General features: G+C 31.0%; 1 protein-coding gene across 2 annotated transcripts; it reads left to right on the top strand.

The window, feature by feature from the left end:
* The first annotated feature begins 528 nt into the window (after nucleotides 1-528).
* On the top strand, nucleotides 529-23,199 carry LOC127736675 (protein SGT1 homolog). Of its 2 annotated transcripts, XM_052247249.1 has the most exons (14): nucleotides 529-595; nucleotides 707-755; nucleotides 3,904-4,000; nucleotides 4,705-4,774; nucleotides 6,039-6,109; nucleotides 9,074-9,094; nucleotides 10,378-10,431; nucleotides 10,710-10,741; nucleotides 12,742-12,875; nucleotides 13,773-13,869; nucleotides 15,691-15,798; nucleotides 16,052-16,148; nucleotides 20,413-20,603; nucleotides 21,808-23,199. In XM_052247249.1, exons 1-14 carry the CDS (start codon nucleotides 576-578, stop codon nucleotides 21,913-21,915), a joined length of 1,149 nt encoding a protein of 382 aa, XP_052103209.1. In that variant the 5' UTR covers nucleotides 529-575; the 3' UTR covers nucleotides 21,916-23,199. The 2 variants fall into 2 exon arrangements, with proteins under 2 accessions (XP_052103209.1, XP_052103210.1); XM_052247250.1 differs by lacking the exon at nucleotides 9,074-9,094.
* The last annotated feature ends 144 nt before the right edge of the window (nucleotides 23,200-23,343 follow it).

Raw genomic sequence — 23,343 nt, 5'->3', positions numbered from 1 at the left:
CTGAATCATAATCATATATTAAATTTTCGATTTTTATTAGTATCACAGGTGATTTTTTTTATTCTGTGTGCTTAGATAAGTTTCATAAGTGGGACAAGTTGGCAGACCTTTATTAATTTATATATTATCGAGATTTTACCCCTTTTCATGAGTGGGGAGAGTTGGCAGGAGTAAATTTTTGCGGAATTTAACCCATTTTCATAAGTGGGGCGAGTTGATAAACCAGAGTGGAGCGACTTTTTTAAAAAGTGGGACGAGTTGCTAAACAATATTGGGGCGATTTTTTAAAAAGTAGGGCGAGTTTGTGAATTAGTGGGGCGATTTGGTGTGGGGCCATTCAAGTTTCAGTGGGGCGAGTTGTCTTGCTTCCGTTCATGATTTAATTGATTGATTGCTCTGATTGCTTGTTTGCTTGCTTGCTTGCTTGCTTGCTTGCTTGCTTGCTTGCTTGCTTGCTTGATTGATTGATTGATTGATTGATTGATTGATTGAACTGAATTCCAACTTAGGCTTCCGGAAATCACTTATATGTGCTTCCGATATTGGTTTTAAAGTACTATCTCCCTGTAAACAAGATGGCTACGGATAATTTTGCGTAAGTTAAAAAAATTCCGTTGTATTTTTTCTCAAACAAGACAGTCAAATTACTTGCTCCATTAAATATAACTTATTGACTTTAAAATAATAATTCTTTTTATTTTTGTAGGAAAGGAAATGAAGAATTCGTGAATGAAAACTACGAGAAGGCACTTGAGGTAAACGGGTCATTGATTTACTGACAATAAAAAGAATATTCTAATTCTGTTCCAGTAGAAATACAGATTAATAATCCATAAGTTTAAGATGCATCTACTAATTGAACGGTTTGACAGATTTAAATTGTATGAATGATCAAATACCTTCAGAGAACGAAGATTCTAGAATGTTCCAAAAACAGGTTCATACAAGGTGTCAATGTATACCTACTTAGAATTATTTATATATATTATATCAAATATTATCGGATGCCCAATTGACCAACAAAGTGCCGAATTGACTTTAAATAGGTGCTGATTTGACCAGATGCCGATTTGACTTGTACCCTGTTAAATGAGTTATGATACCAGGTACCTCAAATTTCAGAAATACCTATTATCTACATACCTACCAACCTCTGAAACCTTCAATGAGGAAGATCTCCCCCTCAGCGCTATGACAGCTGAGGAGAAGATTTTGCGTAAACAACATTTTCAAGCTTAATATGTATGACCTGTACACTATTAGTCCAAATAATTATGATGTCTTAAAATAAATAAAAGGCTACGAAGCCGAAGGAAGGCGTCACAGAAAAAAATAAAAATAGCCTTTCAAGACATCATAATTATTTGGATTAGTATACTATATACATCTACAACACACCAACAAGAGTAAATAAATATACTTTATTTTTTTAAATCATTACCTTTGTGGTGTCCACTATGGTGGGCAATTAGCAATAAGGTATACTGTTACCTTACATCATTAATATGAGGCAGGCATTACCTGTGAAAGGGGACGAAGTCTGTATACATTATTTTTTAAATCATTCCTACATATTTTAACTTCAGAATCTGTTAAAAAAGAAAGGGAAATACGGAAACGTTTCCGATGTTGGTCCTGTTGTTAGGGATTTTAGTTGTGACGTCATTTTCAATGTAAACAAAGAAACGCTATGATTTCATTAGTATGTTGATTTTTATATTGATTTATAGTTTTATTGAATTGCTTAATGTTGGAAGGCACGTTCCCATAATATTTTACTCAAATCCTGAGATTAACGATACTGGAAAAGATTTGTGCACAGATGCAGGAAAATAAAAAAAGTTAGAAAAAAAAAGGAAACGATTTGAGTTCATTAGACTAGTAGATAGATTTTTTTTTTTTATTTTATTGATTTTTCAACTGTAATTGGGGACTTCGTCCCCATATTAATTGAATTTAAAGCATCTTACATACCTTGATTCGTTGTTCTAGTCATTTGCACACACCAGAATGAAGTTTTATGTTCTCTTCCAGCATCAAACTTTAACATCAGACATTTTAAAACTTTGCATGCTTCAGAATATTATCAAATTTGGATTTTCAGATGAACATTTTAGTGTTTTTTATATTATTGAAGAAATCACATATATCTCTGTCATATCTGTTGCCATGTATGAAATGTACATCGTTTTGATCTTTATAAGTCATCAATGAACTAAGGAATAGCCAATGGAAATATCATAATTTTGTTTCATGATGTTTGATAAGCGAATCAAATTAACACATTTTTCGTGTCTCACACTGTGTAGATTATATACAAAAAATATCTTTTCATGGTGGAAAACTTTCATCAAAATAAACTTTTTTTTTAAATGTGACTAACTTTTGTTGTAAATAAAATTTGATAAGAAAATTAATGTTAATGGTGTTATTATCCAGATACATGTATTCAGAAAAGTGGTAAATTAAAAAAGTTGTTGCTTTTCATCTAAAAAAAAATGCACTTTGCAATATATTTCAGAAGATCAGAAATATTCTTAATTTTTTATACAACCGCAAAAAAAATTTTGGGATCGTATAATGGTATGATGTCGTCGTCGTCATCTGCGTCGTCGTCCGAAGACACATTGGTTTCCGGACAATAACTTTAGTTTAAGTGAATGGATCTCTATGAACTTTTTAAAGAAGGTTCAATACCACAAAAGGAAGGTTGGGATTGATTTTGGGGATGATGGTTCCAACCATTTAGGAATTAGGGGCCCAAAAGGGACCAAAACAAGTATTTTTCTAGTTTCAGGATAATAACTTGTGTATAAGTATTTTGATTGCTCTGAAATTTGTACCACAATGTTTAATACCACAAGTAGAAGGTTGGGATTCATTTTAGGGGTTATGGGACCAACAGTTTAGGAATTAAGGGCCAAAAAGGGGCCAAAAACAAGCATTTTTCTAGTTTCCAGACAATAACTTGTGTGTAAGTGTATGGATCTCCCTGACATTGTACCACAAGGTTCCATATAACAAAGGGAAGGCTGTGATTGAGTTTGGGGTTAATTGCCCCAAACATGTAGGAATTAGGGGCCAAAAAAAACGGCCAAAAACAAGCATTTTTCTAGTTTCCAGACAATAACTTGTGTTTAAGTGTATGGATCTCTCTGAAATTGTACTACAATGTTCCATACTACAAAGGAAAGGCTGGGATTGAGTTTTGGGGTTATTGCTCCAAGGGGGGTTTCAAAAAGTTGGGGGGGGGGATTTTTTTTCCCAATTTTTTTAAGGGATTCATATTTTTTTTTTTTTAAATTTTTCAAATTGCAAATTTTTGAAAAGTTTCAAGAAGAAATCTTCAGTTGCACAGTATTGCGCAATAGATTTGTAAGATTTTTGACCACATTTATTTTGTGTCAGAAACCTATATTATGTCAAAAATTTGATCACAATCCAAATTCAGACAATATCAAGCTTTAATATTGTGTCCAAATTTGCCCAAACTGTTCAGGGTTCAACCTCTGCGGTCGTATCAGGCTGCGCTCAGCGAAGCATTTTATTAATTTTTTTGCACAATAAATGTACATTCCATTTGTTTGAGTAGTTCCTACATCAATAAAGACCACTTGCACAAACATATAAACTGTCTTATTCAAAATGGTTCTCATTACTGACAAACAGTGGATTATTTTGTCTTGCATGTGTTAACCTTATGGCTGGCAAACATTTTGTTTAGTAAGTCCCAGATTTGGCACTTACTTTAATTTGACAATCATGCTGCTGATATGTTACTTTTTTTAGAACCCTAAGTCAAGTTCAGATGAAGGGATATATATATTATATACTAATTTAAACCATTCACTTATTTAAATAATGAAATGTAAGTTTGATGCATGTATATTTCCAATATTTAAGTTATATACAGAAGCTTTAAAGACTGATGATGAGGACATGAGAGATGATTACTATGCAGCTAGAGCCCAAGTTCTGTTAAAACTGGAAAGATATTCAGGTATTTACATTATGATGGTAACAAGAACAAAATAAGTCTCTCTTTAGTGTTAAATTTTGTACGGAACTTAAACCTAATGAATAATAGATTGAAGAATAATTCAGGTTTATGACTATAGGCTATAAAGTTTTTAAGAACTTGAAAGGACTAATGTACACCTCATACATGTATTAATGTATATCATCTAGCAATTTTCATTTAGGGTACATCAAATTTATGGAAAAAAAGATATGTTAGGATATACATCAGTGGGTCAGCAACCCAATAACAAAAACAACCAAACGACATCCATTTATATTTAAGATAAGTGAATAGCATGGTTTGCAAAAATCAAGATGATTAGGGACCCTATATAGTCAAAGGTGTATTGGACAAAGGGCCAAACAAAACTATTTGGAAATATGTAATTTGTATACATACATGAAAATTGATAAACAGTTCCAATATGGATGAAAAGACATGTAATTAAAAATCATGCTAACTGCAATCAGCATATCAGACTTTTCTGGACAAAATACAGCCTGTATTCTAGGGAGAACACTGATACAGGGGCACAGTTATAAAAAACAATAGATATTCTACATTAATTTAACATTTTGTGAACTAAGCTCTTGTGTAATACCAAAAAAAAACAAACCCAAAAGGTCAGATGTCTGTCAAGATACATACAGATATTTATAACATTTTTATTGCTCTTATTTCAGAGGCATTAGAAGACACCAACAAATCAACAGAAATAAATCCAAAAAATTCCAAGGCATATTACAGGAGGGGGTAATTTTTTAACTGCTCTTAGATTGTATAAACATCACGTTTATGTCATATGCATCATTCCAATTATGCTAAATGCATCATTTAAATTACAATAAATTAAATTATGCTGAATGTGAATGGTCACACAAAATTATACCTGATAAAAATACATCTGTTCAGTACTAATTCACTGAAGTATGATGGTTACATTAGCGACTTTAACTTGTTGCTGTCTGCTATGAAGTGTGTTACAACTTTGCCTTATTTTCTATGGTTCACTCTGCTCAAGTATCACTAGATTATAATTGGTGTGTTTGTTGTTAACAAAAGTAACATTAAGATAAAAAGTAAGGAGATATGGTATGACTTCCAATGAGACAACTATCCACCAGAGACCAAATGATGTAGAAGTAAACAACTATAGATCACTGTACAACTTTCAACAATTAGCAAAATCAATACTGCATAGCAAGCTATAAAAGACCCAGACATGTAGGCATTTAGAGCTTGAATGCATTCAGGTAGATCAGGTGTCTTTTTAGGAGCATCCCTTCTGGGCATGTTGCAAAAATACTTTTTGGTTTGAAAATATTTTACCAAGTGTCATTCAATATACAACAAAAACATCTTGAACTTGATATTGAACTATAAAAAAATTAAGATTCGTTAAGTGCATTTAAAATTTTTAGAAAAATCCTTTTAAAATCAAGGGCAGATAATTATATTGAATTTGATACAACAACTTTTTTAAATTATTTTTCGAGAAAATAAGGCCTGGGACCCCTGTTATTATTTGATATTTTTGAAGTATTTACGAAAAGCAATTCTCTCACTGAGTATTAACATATTCTATCATTTAATGTTTCCTCAAGAAGGAAAAATTAAGTTTCCCTTATATAACCCATATAAAATAACTGAGATTTTGTTAATTTCAATGTATTTCAACAAACAACAAGGTCTGTAACACCCTGTTTTCGTATTGAAATTTAAAAGTACATTGACCAAAAAGTCTTTTACAGAAGTTTAATTGACATTAAACCATAATTATAAGATACACATAATTTAGTGTTTTAAAAGCAATACCTAATGTATTGACCTACATGTTTATCATAAGTAGCTGCTGTTTGAGATAGCTGTAAAAAAATTATTGAAATAATATTGAAATATTACTGGTAATGCCACATATTCAAATGATAGTATAATGTGGTTAAAAATCTTATCAAATTCTTTTTTTCCACAGCTGTAATACTTTGTAAAACTATTGTCTTCTGTGTTATTATTCCAGCATAGCTTTATTCCATCTAGAGAGATATGAAGATGCATTAAAAGTATTCACTGCTGGACATGTACTAAATTGTAAGTAGAACACAGGAATTTTATAAAAGTTTCTTTTTATACGCCCGTTTACGGGACGTATTATGGTATACCGTTGTCCGTCTGTCCGTCCGTCTGTCCGTCCGTCGTCAACATGTCGGACATTAACTAAAAAACGCTGTAACCAATTTGCATAAAACTTTGGTAAATTGTTTATATCTATTGACGTGAGCTCCCTTTTGTTTTTTATAAATTTTAGATTTTACGTTTCCGAGTTATGGGGTTTATTCATTAAAAAAAGGGTGATTTTCCAGTTTTCGGACAATAACTCAAGAATGCTTTCACCAACTTGCAAGAAATTGTGGTGAACTGTTTATATCTATTGACATGAGCTCCCTTTTGATTTTTATATATTTTAGATTTTACGTTTCAGAGTTACAGGGTTTTATTCATAAAAAAGGGTGATTTTCCAGTTTTTGGACAAAAAAACAAAAATGCTTTCAGCAGTTCTTATGAAACTTTGGTGAATTGTTTATATATATTGATGAAAGCTCTGTTTAGAATTTTATAAATTTTACATTTTACATTTCTGAGTTATGGGGTTTTATTCATTAAAAAAGGGGGGATTTTCCAGTTTTCGGACAATAACTCAAAAATGCTATCAGCAATTCTCATGAAACTTTGGTGAATTGTTTATATCTATTGATGTAAGCTCCCTTTACATTTTCATAAATTTCTAATATGACATTGAGAGTTAATTGAACTTTATTTGTCTATTATAGTCTGACAACAGATATACTAAGTATTGCGCAACAGCACAGTGTATTGCACAACAGCAAGAAATCTTTAATTGAATATAAATTCAATTCATATAACCAATTTCAAGTTCTTTGACAACATTTATTCAGAAACCAAAATATGTCAAATATTTAATTACAATCCAAATTCAGACCTGTATCAAGCTTGAATATTGTGTCCATTTTTGCCCCAACTGTTCAGGATTGGACCTCTGCGGGCGTATCCAGCTGCGCTCAGCGAAGCAGTTTATTTGAGGGTGTTACCGTGTAAAAGATTTCACTTTATAGATATATTCTTGGGAAGTAAGTAGCAGTGTTATCCCCAGGATTTTTTAATAGCACCAGGGTAAGCGTGACAACTAATTAGACATATTTTGCATCATGTCACAACACATTTCTCTATCCTTTCTCCTTATGGACACTTTCCAAGAGTTTTTTTTTGGGGGGGGGGGGGGGGGGGTATTTGAGTTTTGTTTTCTTTTGAACTGTGTTGTAGGATCATGCATTAATTAAATAATTAATAGGAATGAATTCTTTAATGTGTATGAAGAAAGAGTACAGGGTCCATGCATGAAATAGTTCTATGCCGGTTCTTATTTTGATTTTAATAACCGAGTTGTCCACTCTGACAGGGTTATCTACTTATTAAGTGACAGAGTTAAAAATCCACTGTTAAAAAAAATATATAAATGTAAAGTATTTGAATTGCACATAAAATTAAGTCTGTCATATATATAATATACTGGTCTGATTTCATTGGAAATATTGAAGATATTGTCTCTCATTTACAATACAGTACAGTACTATGTTCAATTCCCAAGCTGTGGTTGTCAATTGAAGCCTCTTTAGGGTCCAAACTAATTGTAGCTAATGTATCATACTCATTAAAGATCTTTAAATTGACTGCCAAACTGGAAGAAAAGTTTGAAAAAGAGAAGGAAATCTCTTTAAAAAAGACAGAAAAACATGGCTAGCTTGGACTGTGATTCATACAGAATAAACATGTATAATTATAAATTATTTTTATTTGATGGTCTAAATTTAATAAATTACAAAAAGGGGTGCAAAGATGTCACTTATTTCCCCAAAATGCTGGTAAAGATATGTAAATATGGATTGTCAAACAGAAAATATCCCTTAAAACATAAAAAAAAACAATCTTCATGATTCCATAAACCCTCTTTGAAGGCTATATTATTTTTCAGCTATCTAGAAATGAATTTTAATGCATAATAACTTTAATATTTGAAAGATCCTTCAAGGCCAAAATGCAATATCCAAAGCTCCTGTGTATTGCTACCTTTAATAATAGTAGTACTAGTACATACAACATTCAGGTGCAATACAGAATAGCAAAAAAGATATATGCCTGAACTTTAGTACAGTTTCATAATTTACATTACTATAATGCCAGTTCTGAGACTGAATAATTGAAAGAGGAGTTAAAATTTTTGCAGTGAATTTTATATATCTACCAGTTTTCTTTTTGTTAAATGTTCAAGTTCGTGTTTAGAGAAGTTAAAAATGAACCACTTATGGAAGGTCAATGGTATTTAGTATGCATTCCACTATTCTTAAACAAGACTGTAGTGCTACCTCAAGCACACTTGTAGAACATAACAGATAAAAATACATTTACTTTATATATAGGGACTATGAAGTCACTGCAAGGTCTTCAAAGATGAGAAACTTTCATAATTTATCAATTTAATATAGCAGCTATAAAAATGGCAGATGCTTAAACAACTTTATGGAATCATAATTGGCTCTTAAAATTGTCAATCTGATTTAAATACAGATCCTGTGTCCAGTTTCCATTTTCAAGGTTCTGACAAATGCTCCCTTCTATCTGTTTTAAAGACCATTCAGGAACCTCTGGTTTTGTTGTATAAATGTTACACGCCTTTAAAAGTTTGTAGGCAGGAATTTCACAAGCTGTTATAATAATTACCAATACAGAAAGTAAAAGGGATGTTGTCATATTCATGTACGCAAAGTATATGATCTCTGGTTTATAATTACCAATACATAAAGTAAAAGGGATGGTGTCATATTCATGTACGCAAAGTATATGATTTCTGGTTTAATCTCATAGCATGAATGTCAATGTGATTTTGAATTAAATTATAAAATATTTATAAAATGAAAGGTTTGAAAACCATAACATTGAAACATTCTTAAGTTGAACTTTCACTGTTTCCACTTTCAGTGAATGCACCATCACGACAATGTGAGTATTTGAAGACAAGGCACTTCATTTGAGGGTTATCATATATGTAGCTTCTGAAAACACAAATTTTTATGATTGATTGTTGTTTGTTTAATATCATATGGCAACTATTTAATGCATATTCAGAATGAGAACAAGCTAAACAATAAATTTGATAGGAAGATTCCTCAAACATGTCAAAGTTGGTTAACTGGGATGAAGGTTTAGCTGATGGAAAAAGGGGAATATTTTGATAAGGGACAAACAATTTGTCTTCCACATAACCTCAGTGTCATTGAGTTATATAAAGGGTTTTTTTTTGTGCACAGAAATTGGAATCTCACCATTGGGCATTAGGTTAAAGAGTCTAAAGAGTTCTACTGGGTGTGAAATATATACACCCTTTATTGCAAAATGGACACCCATAGACAGGTCTACTGCCATTACAAGATAGTCCATGTGACCACATCAGTATCTCAATTATCCCTTTGGTTGTCATGTTGATGTGGTAGCCAACATTGAAATTAAGCTTTGTAAATGGACTGTCAAAAATATATATTGTTATAACATATTACACTTAAGGGCTATTCCATTAAAATGTATGTGGGAGGGTAGGAAGGGACTTTCAAAATATCCCTACAACCAAGAACCATTTTTTAGATAATTTTGCATAATGGTAATCGACACATACTGAAAAAAGACCCATGACCCACATTCAATAATTAAACTTCCCTTCCTACCCTCCCACATACATTTTAATGGAATAGCCCTAAAGTAACATAAAAGAGTAGAAAAATTGGTAATAAGGGATATGATTAGTGACTACTGAGATCCAAGTATTATAGACTAGATTCCAGGATTCTGTCTTTCAACAGAAAGGAAAAATAGTTTCAGTTTTCCAGAAATGGCCAAAACTTTCAGGGGTTGATGTTGGTAGAGAACATGAGGTAAAATACTCTGGGGTTACTAAGGTTGCTTAACTTTTTGTATACCAATTTTAAAGGATTGAGGAAATATTATAACTGTAATTTCTTGAATACTTTATTTCTAAGTTTTGACAAACCTATAGAAAGTTTGGTTTTGGTTGAGATGGTATAAAGGTTAAGAGGGATTCATTTTAATTGTTAGAATTGCATGGAGGTTATGTTAGAATTTTGATTAAAATAAAGTAAAGTTTAGATTGGTTATGTAACAGTTGAAAATACATAAACTAAAAAAAATGAGATCATTATTAGTATTTATACAGCGAGTACAGGTACAATTGGTTGTCTTTTATATGTCATTCTGTTGCCTCTTTTTTTTAGCTGAAAACAGTAATTTCAATACCTGGATTAGAAAATGTGAAGCAGAGATAGATTGTAAGTAAAAATAGAATAGCCACTGTTTTAAAAGTACTTGTAGAACATAATAGTTTTTTAAAGATTCTATGCTTAATTCACCATCCAAGAAATCTGTTAATTCAAAAAGACAGAGAGGCATACATTGTTATTAATTTTAACAAATATTCTTACTATGTCCTCATTGTAGTAAAATATGATCAATACAGTTTAAATTATAGTTTACAATTGAAAAAATTTTGTTTTTGTTTTTAGCAGATTATTAACATTTGTAATTTTCCCCTCAATTTTGTTTTCAGTATCAAAACAAGAAAAAGGCAGTGGAGCTGAGGTAAAAACTTACTTTTAGATTTATTATATTCCCTATATTCATACAACTTTATGGTGGCTTAAAGAAACGGGGAAACCAACAATCTATGGCTAATCCAGTGCACCTTACAATTTCATGAGGTTTTATAGTATTTTCTAATCATTAATGCAGTTTAATGATGACTAACTTTGTTGGAGGAAGAAACAGGAGTTCACAAAAAACCAACAATCTTTAGAAAGAAATTGGCTGTTTAGGTGGAAACCCAGTTGAAATTAAACAAAAGAAGTAGAACTCTTTGTTAGAGAAGGTAAAAAAGCAAAATTGGTATATTTGAATTGTTTACATCTGTTTCTATGGGCTTTAAAAGTTTAATAAAGGTGCATAATTCAGGATTTTATGCATCTTATATACGTGTTTTTACTTGAATTATAGTATGGAGCTTTGAGATAATTGTAAACTTTTAAATTATAGACAAATTTTCATAAAACAGTCGATTGTGACAGGTTCAAATCCAAGTGGATCCATTTGTGCATGTAAGCATAAATTCAGTCGAAAAAAATTCCACAGAAAGATAATAGATTGATCTTTCTAAAGCATTAATTTGCATCTCTGCCCCCGGCGACAGTTTTTTGGGGGAAAAAATCTTAAAATGGGCAATAATTGCATCGAAAAGAGAAAGTCGAGTGCACCTTTTTATGTTCAGGCTTGTTTGAGTTGACTATTCTGTCTTGAAAACGTATAAAGCAAAAATATATGATACATCTTCTTGCTTCAGATTCTTTTATTTTTATATATTTAGGCTACAGGTTGATTTAATAACATTAAAAATTCACAGTGCTAAAAAATGAAATATATGGGTCAAGTGAAATACCTTTCTGATGAGTCATAACAACAGAGTAGGTGTGTTCAAATAAATTTTTTTTACTAAAAGTACTTGAAGACAAACTTTCCTACTGGATCTTAAAAATGCAAACTTCATTTTTTGTGTGTTATCTAGAGTTGTTAGTCTTCAACCTCTGAAAATATTTAGTCTGCCCTTCCAGGAAATATTTAATTAGAATTTTTTTAAATGTTGTTTGAACTTTCGAAAAATTCCACCTGACAACCGATCAGAAAATAGTTTTAAGTTGACTGAATACAGAAAAGTACATTAAATGATGCTCAATAGCTAGTAGATACATTTGTCTTTTAAAATGCAACTGGCATATAAGGATCTTAATGGTGCAAAGTGGATAAATTTATTGGTTTTCAAGAGCTAAATTGGCAGCGTGTCATTTATTGGTTTTCAAGAGCTAAATTGGCAGCGCGTCATTCCTACGATTGTAAAAATTAACTGGCGTAATGGGGAGATAATTTTGACGAAATAGAATCCTGACGAAGTAAATGAAGTAAATCATCTATACTATTCTTCTGACATGTGTTATTCCGTTTATACACAAGTATGGAATACTGGAAGTCACAAAAAATTGAAAAGACAGAAAATGCCTTCTGTCATTTGCTTTTCAGTTATTATGAAGAATAGAATAGCTATATATATTTGGTATACAGAATCCTTGTAAGGTATCCATGTATGTCAGACAGGGTTCACCTGACCTAACCTCATTTCATTGATCATTGTTAAGTTTTAGTTATTTTGGCTGTACAGTAAGCACAAGGTTATATATTTGGTGTATGTAATGTTTGATAGGTGTACCAGGTTGTATATACATCTGACAAGCTTCATCTGACATTCACCTCAATTTCATTGTTCAATGGGCTACATAAAATTTTTGGTGGTAAGGTTTGTTTCTCAGAAACTGTCATAGTATTAGCAATAGGTCAACTTCATTTCCTCTCCTCCCCCAGGAGGTGTTTTTTGTACTATCAAAAAGAAAATATTTACTGAATTGCTTAATAAAGTGTGGAATGATGCATTGCGAGTTTTATTTAGATACATTATATAGAGCTTCTGCAATTGTAAGATAGGAGAAATTAGGGATATATATATATTTTTAGGAAAACACCTATTTGTTTATTTTCAGGCCAGAGTTGGTGTATCAGATTCTTCACCAATGGAAATAAGTTCTTCAATAGAAAGTGAGAAAAAAACAGAATGTTCATCAATACCAAAGCCTAATCCTGCTGATGCTGTTTTAAATGCACCAGTTAAAGCTAAGTATGTATTATAAGTACACACAAAAAGCCTTGTTCCATAGTAGATGTTTTATGTATACCATTTAGACTTTCAGGATTTTCTATAGATTATTATATATCAGCTTTGGTATCAACCAGAGGCCATGGTGGCCAAGTTGTCTAAGTACTCAAACTACTGTATCACTGGCCTGGCAATACTGATGTTGTGAGTTTGAACCCTGCTCATGGCAGGTGCACTCAACTCCAATGTTAATTGCCTAGGATTGCTACCTACCGAAGGTTGTGGTTCTCTCCGGGCACTCTGGTTTCTTCCACCTATAAAAAATGACTGCCACAAAATAGTACAATAGTGCTGAAAGTGGCTTTAAACACCAATCAATCCTTGGTATCTACCAAAAATTTAGATCTTTAGTGGTTTAGAAGTATTGAGGAGGAATATATGCAATGATATGAAAATGAAATATCCCACAAGTGATATTGATACAGGTTTTCAATGTCTTCACCAAAAAACACATTGTCAATACATATTACATTTCTGATTAACCATAACTTTATTCTTTCAGACATGATTTATACCAAACACAAACACATGTTGTCCTTAGTATCCAGATTCATCCTTTCATTTCTGATTAATCATAACTTTTTACTTTCAGACATGATTGGTACAAAACACAAACACATGTTGTCCTTTCTATCCTGATTAATCTTTCATTTCTGATAATCATAACTTTTTACTTTCAGACATGATTGGTACCAAACACAAACACATGTTGTCCTTTCTATCCTGATTAATCTTTCATTTCTGATAATCATAACTTTATACTTTCAGACATGATTGGTACCAAACACAAACACATGTTGTCCTTACTATCCTGATTAATCATTTCATTTCTGATTAATCATAACTTTATACTTTCAGACATGATTGGTACCAAACACAAACACATGTCGTCCTTACTATCCTTATTAAAAATGTTCCTAAAGATGATTGTCATGTTGACGTGCAAGAAAAATCTGTGAGTATGGGTGGACAGATGAATGTTTCTTCAAATTTTATTGATTAGCATTTGTTGGATGCATTTATTGGGTGTAACACATACCTTTCAGGAGGTTTGCTCATAAAATTCAAAATGACATCATTGAAGTCGTTGGATTTCATGAGTAATAGGGAAAACTGACGCCAGGCGCTGTAAATTAAGTGTTTTGGCATTACCTACTTTTAAGAAGTCTTTGAACTTCATTGGATTATAAGTTTGTTTGTCTGTTTGTTGGTGTTTAACACCAATTTCAGCAACCTTGGCTGTATTATTGCGGCAAGTTTTTATTGGCAGGCCTCGACAATAACGCTTGTCCGATTGTCCGGTACCAGAGGAAAAAAAGGTCCGACAGGTAAAAGCTATATCAAGCTTGTCCGACGGGACAAGTAAAATTACTCTGCAGAAAATAAATTTAATCCAACTTTGATGAACAAAGTAATTATAAACAAAAAACAAGAAAAGAAGATAAAAACAAGTATTAATTTGACATGTTTACTTGCAATCGATACTTTAAAACTGGATCTTTGTCAGGTACTTTTTAAGAGGTTAAAGGCATACTTTCCTCGGAAACCAGTCTTACTTTTCTTGAGCTTTGTAGATAAGGTAACTTTTCAAGACAGTTCGTCACCAGCTCAGAAATGATTCGGCTCTAAATTTAATAGACAGTTTGGCACCGTAGGAGACATATTTAATAGACATGATTAATAGACAGTTTGGCTATGCAGGAGACATTTCGGGACCAAGACAAATCAGTACCTCGTTTTCGACCTTATTCTGTTGCTTTATATTAAATACCATACCGGTAATTTTTTTAACAAATAATATTTTTTAAATAAAAATGAAGAAATTATGTACCATTGCAGAGAGTTGTCTCATTGGCAGTCATACCTCATCTTCTTTTTTTTATTGATTGCATTTGAAAAAACTTTTTTCAACTTAAATACCAAGATACAAATCCAATGAGTGTACATTGACAGGCCTATCAGACGGTGCCTCATGTGCAGAGTCTGATGAGACTTTGGCATTGAAGAAAGCTAGAACCTAAGTACTGTGACATGACTAGATTCAGTTGTTCTCAACTCATATTTTTGAAAAGTATTTCAAAAGATATAAATCAAATTCTGTTCTATTGTTTTAATTCATTTTGTTCCTTGAATCAACTTAAAATGCAAAAAAAGGTTATTATTAACATTTTTTTTGGACAAGTTACAATTTCATTCGGACAAGTGAGTTTTTGTATGTACTTGTCCTACTGGACAAGTTGAAAAAAAAGTTATTGTAGAAGCCTGATTGGTATGGAAGATTCCCTGGACAGAACCACTGGTCTTTTGGTAGGAAAACTTGAAATTCTTGTCAAGATCAAAGCTTCGAGTGAGGTACAAACTCACAACCTCAGAGGTGACAGCCTAAGTAGTGCTCATTGTAAACAAATTTCCTGATGAGTGCTTCAAATACTGTGGATTCGTTATTATTCGTTGGATACCAATTTTCGTGGGTTTCGTGGGTACAGGTGAACCACAAATTAAAATGTTCAATAAATTACAAATTTTCTATAGGCTTTGTATGCACAGATTGGCAAAACCACGAAATCAAATATCCACGGAACATGCAAGTTTTCTTCAATCCATGTAAATCGATACCAACAAAATAAATGAATCCCCAGTATGTTAAAAAAAAATTGCAATAGCATATATTTCATTGAAATTATATTAGTACCTAGACCTGCTGCAATTAATGAAAATGAAAAAATTGCCAATGATTATTCCTAACTAGTTACTAACCAAAGTTTTATATTTACAGTTAAGTTGTACAGTAAAGCTACCTTCCGGGAATGATTACAGTTTAGAATTAGACTTGGCTCACAATGTTATTCCAGACAAAACACTTACTAAAGTTCTATCAAGTAAGGTAGGATCCATGTTGTTTTTTATACATCGCACTCAATATTTGTTTTGTTTTTATAGAATAAATAAGTTTTTTTAGCTTTTTTTTGGAGGGGGAGTCAAATTTTTTTTATAGAGAATATTTAAGTTTTTAATGTGATTTGTGTTTAAGATTTGAGATATTAAAAGTTATATTTAATTTTCATGAAAAGATAGTTTAACATGGAGTACCATGATTTATCAGCTGTAAAATAAAGATATGATAATACTTTGTATAGATTGAGATTAAAATGAAGAAGCAGGCAGAAATCCAGTGGAAGAAACTGGAGGGTGACGGACAGGATGAAGAAAAGATTAAACAAATACCTGTACAGAGTAAGTTTTAGGTTAAAGGTCAGCGTCTTACAAAGTTAAGTAAATACCTGTACTGAATTAGTAATGGTTCACGAGTAAATGTAAGAACGAACCAAAGCCTTTAACCAGAAGGATACAGATGAAGGTAAAAATTGTCAGAAAATTTCCAGAAAGAAAAAATCTGATATAACAGACTTTTAAATTCTTTGTACAAAGATCTTAGAAAAATAATAATTTATTACATTTTTTAAGATCCCACAGAAAAACTTAAGTCATTTTGAGAGAAAATGGTATAAAATAGACCTCATTTTACATACCAAATGGTATAAAATAGACCTCATTTTACATATTAAATGGTATAAGCAGACCTCATTTTACATATCAAATGTATAAAATAGACCTCATTTTACATATTAAATGGTATAAGCAGACCCCATTTTACATATCAAATGTATAAAATAGACCTCATTTTACATATTAAATGGTATAAAATAGACATCATTTTACAGATGAAATGGTATAAAATATATCTCATTTTACATATTAAATGGTATAAAATAGACATCATTTTACATATTAAATGGTATAAAATAGACATCATTTTACAAATGAAATGGTATAAAATATAACTCATTTTACACATTACATTGTATAAAATAGACCTCATTTTACATATTAAATGGTATAAGCAGACCTCATTTTACATATCAAATGTATAAAATAGACCTCATTTTACATATTAAATGGTATAAGCAGACCCCATTTTACATATCAAATGTATAAAATAGACCTCATTTTACATATTAAATGGTATAAAATAGACATCATTTTAGAGATGAAATGGTATAAAATATATCTCATTTTACATATTAAATGGTATAAAATAGACATCATTTTACATATTAAATGGTATAAAATAGACATCATTTTACAAATGAAATGGTATAAAATATAACTCATTTTACACATTACATTGTATAAAATAGACCTCATTTTACATATTAAATTGTATAAGCAGACCTCATTTTACATATCAAATGTATAAAATAGACCTCATTTTACATATTAAATGTATAAAATAGACCTCATTTTACATATTAAATGGTATAAAATAGACCTCAGTTGACATATTAAATGGTATAAAATAGACCTCATTTTACATATTAAATGGTATAAAATAGACATCATTTTACAAATGAAATGGTATAAGATATAACTCATTTTACACATTACATTGTATAAAATAGACCTCATTTTACATATTAAATGGTATAAGCAGACCTCATTTTACATATCAAATGTATAAAATAGACCTCATTTTACATATTAAATGTATAAAATAGACCTCATTTTACATATTAAATGGTATAAAATAGACCTCATTTTACATATTAAATGGTATAAAATAGACCTCATTTTACATATTAAATGGTATAAAATAGAACTCATTTTACATATTAAATGGTATAAAATAGACATCATTTTACATATTAAATGGTATAAAATAAACCTCATTTTACAGACAAAATGGTATAAAATATAACTCATTTTACACATTACATGGTATAAAGTAGACCTCATTTTTCACATCAAATGGTATAAAATAGACCTCATTTAACATACTAAATGGTATAAAATATACCTGTTTTTGTTTTTATACGACCGCAAAAATTTTTTTGTGGTTGTATATTGGTATGACATTGGCGTCGTGGTCGTCGTCGTCGTCGTCGTCGTCCGGCGTCGTCGTCCGAATACGCATTAGTTTTCGCACTCTAACTTTAGTTTAAGTGAATGGATCTCTATGAAATTTTACCATAAGGTTCAATACAACAAAAGGAAGGTGGGGATTGATTTTGGGGGTTATGGTACCAACAGTTAAGGAATTAGGGGCCAAAAAGGGGCCAAAAATAAGCATTTTCTAGTTTCCAGACAATAACTGTGGAACGGTGTATGGATCTCTCTGAAATTATACTACAAGTTTCCATACCACAAAGGGATGGTTAGGATTTGCTTTGGGGGGTTATGGCTCAAACCGTTTAAGAATTAGGGGCAAAAAAGGGGGAAAAACAAGGTTGTCCTGGTTAATGGACAAATACTTTAGTACTAAACATAATTTAAAGCAGTGTAAGGGAGATAAATCAAATACATCATTGAAATTATCTCCCTTACACTGCTTTTAAATTATGTATAAAGTAATGGTTAATGAACAATTAAGATAATTTAAAACAGTGTAAGGGAGGTAATCCAAATACAACGGTTTGGTTACTTCCCTTACGCTGCTTTTAAATTATGTTTAAAGAAATGCATATTTATAAAGGAAGACCAGTAAAAATATCTGCAAATGTTGCATCTTTTTTTTTTCAAAAAAATCCATATGAAAGATTTGACACTATATTTTAAATTCTATTATAAAATAGATTAAGTTAGCACTATGGTAAATTAAAATGGGTAATTATGGTTTGGGGGAAAAAAAAGGGGGGGGGGGGGGGGTAAAAAGAAATTGTGGGGGGTAAATTTTTTCTCATTTCAGATTTCAGAAATTAAAAAGAATTATTCTTCAAATATTATTTTTTTTTCAAATTTCAAATATTGAAAAATTTCAAGAAGTAATCTTTAATTGCACAGTATGGCGCATTAGATTTGTAAAATCTTTGACCACATTTATTTATTTGTTATGCCGAATCTAACCGTGTATTTAGATTTTTAATTTTGGATCCAGTTTTCAAATTGGTCTACATTAAGGTCCAAAGGGTCCAAAATTAAACTTTGTTTGATTTTAACAAAAATTGAATATATGGGGTTCTTTGATATGCTGAATCTAAACATGTATTTAGATTTTTGATTTTTGGCCCAGTTTTCAAGTTGGTCCAAATTGGGGTCCAAAATTAAACTTTGTTTGATTTCAACAAAAATTGAATATATGGGGTTCTTTGATATGCTGAATCTAACCATGTATTTAGATTTTTTATTTGTGGACCCCGCTATCAAATTGGTTCATATTGAGGTCAAAAGGGTCCAAAATTAAACTTTGTTTGATTTCATCAAAAATTTAATTATTGGGGTTCTTTGATATGCCAAATCTAACTGTGTATTTAGATTTTTAATTTTGGGTCCCGTTTTTTAAATTGGTCTACATTAAGGTCCAAAGGGTCCAAAATTAAACTTAGTTTGATTTTAACAAAAATTGAATTTTTGGGGTTCTTTGATATGCTGAATCTAAACATGTGTTTAGATTTTTGATTATGGGCCTAGTTTTCAAGTTGGTCCAAGTTGGGGTCCAAAATTAAACTTTGTTTGATTTCAACAAAAATTGAATATATGGGGTTCTTTGATATGCTGAATCTAAACATGTATTTAGATTTTAGATTTTTGGCCCAGTTTTCAAGTTGGTCCAAATTGGGGTCCAAAATTAAACTTTGTTTGATTTCAACAAAAATTGAATATATGGGGTTCTTTGATATGCTGAATCTAACCATGTATTTAGATTTTTTATTTGTGGGCCCGCTATCAAATTGGTTCATATTGAGGTCAAAAGGGTCCAAAATTAAACTTTGTTTGATTTCATCAAAAATTGAATTATTGGGGTTCTTTGATATGCCAAATCTAACTGTGTATTTAGATTTTTAATTTTGGGTCCCGTTTTTTAAATTGGTCTACATTAAGGTCCAAAGGGTCCAAAATTAAACTTAGTTTGATTTTAACAAAAATTGAATTCTTGGGGTTCTTTGATATGCTGAATCTAAACATGTGTTTAGATTTTTGATTATGGGCCCAGTTTTCAAGTTTGTCCAAGTTGGGGTCCAAAATTAAACTTTGTTTGATTTCAACAAAAATTGAATATATGGGGTTCTTTGATATGCTGAATCTAACCATGTATTTTTATTTTGGACATTGGACCATAATAGGTAAATTAAAAAAATTGAAGTTCTTAGACCACATTGTTTCTGTGTCAGAAACCTATGCTGTGTCAAATATTTAATCACAATCCAAATTCAGAGCTGTATCAAGCTTGAATGTTGTGTCCATACTTGCCCCAACTGTTCAGGGTTCGACCTCTGCGGTCGTATCAAGCTGCGCCCAGCGAAGCATTTTATTTGCATCTTTAATGGTATAATATAGACCTCATTTTACATATTTTAAAATGGTATAAAATAGATCTCATTTTACAGATTCAATGGTATAACATAGACCTCATTTTTCATACTAAATGGTATAAAATAGACTTGTTTTTTGCATCTATAATAGTATAATATAGACCTCATTTTACATATTAAAAATATTTCAGATCCTACTGACACCACTCATAAATATCCAACTTCAAGTCATAAAACACGTAACTGGGACAAGTTAGAACAAGAAGTGAAAGAAGAAGAGAAGACAGAAAAACTGGAAGGAGATGCTGCTCTGAATAAATTATTCCAGCAGATCTATTCTGATGGAACGGACGAAACAAAAAAAGCAATGATGAAATCTTTTGTAAGTGCCTCCATCAATACATGATAAACAATTGGTATATCTTACCATGTTAAATCAACATACTAAAGCCCCCTAGAAGTAAAGCCTTCAAGACGATAAATCTAACTATATAAATCAACATAAGTGACTTGGATGGAGAGTTGTCTCATTGGCACTCATACCACATCTTCTTATATCTATATAAGTGTTTGATTTGGGTGTAGGACAAAAGCCTCTAGACAAAACACCACAGACAAAACACTACAGACAAAACACTACAGACAAAACACCAGACAAAACACTCTTGACAAAACACGCCAGTAAAAAGCCCTAAAAATAGGATTATGTATCATCTTTTCATTTCAGCAATATATACTGAGAGTCATTTTCAATTTGGTTTCATAAAGGAAACTAGACCTGAAGTCAACAAGTTTATTAGTTAAGCACTACGTATTTAGACACATAACAAGAAGGTTAACATCAATAAGACTATTTAAAACTATTTTAAAATAGAAAAATAAGGAGATGTGGTATGATTGCCAGTGAGACAACTATCCATTGGACATCAAAGAAAGAGAATATGAATAACTATTGGTCACAATTTGGCCTTCGCCAATGAGCAAAGTTCTTATTGTAAAGTAAGCTACAAAATGCCTTGGAATGACAAAATGTAAAATAATTCAGAAGAGGAAACCAAAGGTTAACTATGCTAAAAATAATTAACTAAAAAAAAATATGTTAGACAGCAATCAACAGCAATCACTGAAACAGTTTTTTAAATCAGGACAGACACAAAAAGAAATTGGAGGGTTAAACATGTTTGTTAGCATTCAACCCTCATTTAACCTGTGACACTGGTGTAAAAGCACAGCATTGACTTATAAAATCAGCACAACACACTCCAAAAAATGCGACTTCAACTTGTAAAAGTATTTAATTTGTTGATCACATTTTCATAGTTCATCCTTATCACTAGGTTTTTGTGATTACATCAGGTTTTATGTAGCTATAAAAAATCTTTATGTTTTGTGATACCTTTATAACAACCTTGATCTCAAAGACTTGTAACATAACTCCAGTTATTATCAGTAAAACAGGTGAGATATTTCAGCATAGTAACTGTTGTTTGTCCAATTACCTGTGTTTATGCCAAATGGGATAGTCATGACATAATGAGAATTTTATTAAACAAATTTGATATTGTAAATTTATATCTTTATTACAGAGTGAATCTGGAGGAACAGTATTGAGTACAAACTGGGGTGAAATTGGGGATAAAAAGACTGAAGTCAAACCTCCAGATGGAATGGAATATAAAAAATGGGAATATTGAACGAAAAGAATTTACTATTCATTTTTGAAGTTTTATGATATGTGAAAGAATCGGAAAAAGTCTAGGCTTTAAGATAAAATGTAGAAATACCAACTATGCAAATTCTGTAATAAGACTTCATGTACAAAAGATGTAAATGATGGCTGAATTTAATACTGTGGACTAAGATTTTATGCTTTCTATTTAATGATATCATTGAATAATGAAATGTTCTGTATTAAAGACAAAAAGTGATAATTTTAATAAAATACCTATGATAAATTTGGGATTCTCAATTTCTGTAGGTTTGTTTTCCATCTATACCCACTTTCAATAGGGGTGAACGAGCCATCCTCGTAGGTGACACAGTAACACGTATTACACTCCTGCTTTGAAGGCGGTTAAGTTAACTCTGATCTTTGTCTGATGATACTTTTGTCAAGACTTCAAATCATAGCCACCTTAAATTTGGTATGAAGCTTCATGTGAGCATGCTTTAATGTGTGATAAGTTTTACATTCGTTGATCATTAACTTCCTGTTTACTGAACACCTATATATTGTTATACATAATAGCAATGTATGAAATATTCCTTGCATTTTTCTCAGGAACTGCCTATCTGAGCTTCCTGGTTTTAGTATAAAGCTTCATGTGAGCATGATTAACCAAGAGATATGTTTTTACATCCATCACTCATCAACTTCCCGTTTACTGAATACTTATAGAGGGTTATCATTAGTGAGCAACAGTTATATTAAAACTAGTTATTTATTAATTTGCAAATGAAAATTATTGTTAAATGATATTGTCATGGGTCATGTAACAAATGAAATACAGATATTTATCTTAAACGTGAATTAATTTGTTTAAAAAGAAAGAATTGTACTAGAAAACTATTTATATTTGCTCCAAAGGTGTAGTATGTCCTCATATGTGAAATGTATTATGCACACCTTAATCTAAATGTCATTATTTTTAAATTTTAAGGCTATATTGTTTTACAATATAATTACAACTGCATATTAGGTTCTTTCCTTATGGAAAGAAAAAAATTGACTACAAATTATTAGTTCATTCAACTCAAATTAAATTTATGTTATCTTGATAGTGAATGTTGGTTTTGATTGAAAAAATTATACTGATTGAAACACTATTGTTTAATCTTTAAAAGGTTTCTTACATAATCTGACTATTTTGTATCTGATTTGAAGTTTTTTGTCTTTGTTTTATTATCATATTTATTACATTACAATCACTTATCTGTTATGCTGTGTCATCAAATAAATCCTATTTATTTATCTCAAATTTTATATTTTATATTTTCCTCCAATTCTGCTTTAATTAATACCTATCTTCACCTATTGTTTTTCTTCCAAAAAAATAGCACATGTTTGCTGGTTCTAAGATTTTCATTGATAATTTGATATAGACATCGATTTATTTTGCTGT

Source organism: Mytilus californianus, unplaced genomic scaffold (genome assembly GCF_021869535.1).
Source record: "Mytilus californianus isolate M0D057914Y unplaced genomic scaffold, xbMytCali1.0.p SCAF_35, whole genome shotgun sequence".
In the NCBI taxonomy this organism is placed as follows: Eukaryota; Metazoa; Mollusca; class Bivalvia; order Mytilida; family Mytilidae; genus Mytilus; species Mytilus californianus.
The sequence above is the reverse complement of the archived record's forward strand: the minus strand, read 5'-3'. Positions and strand labels throughout refer to the sequence as shown.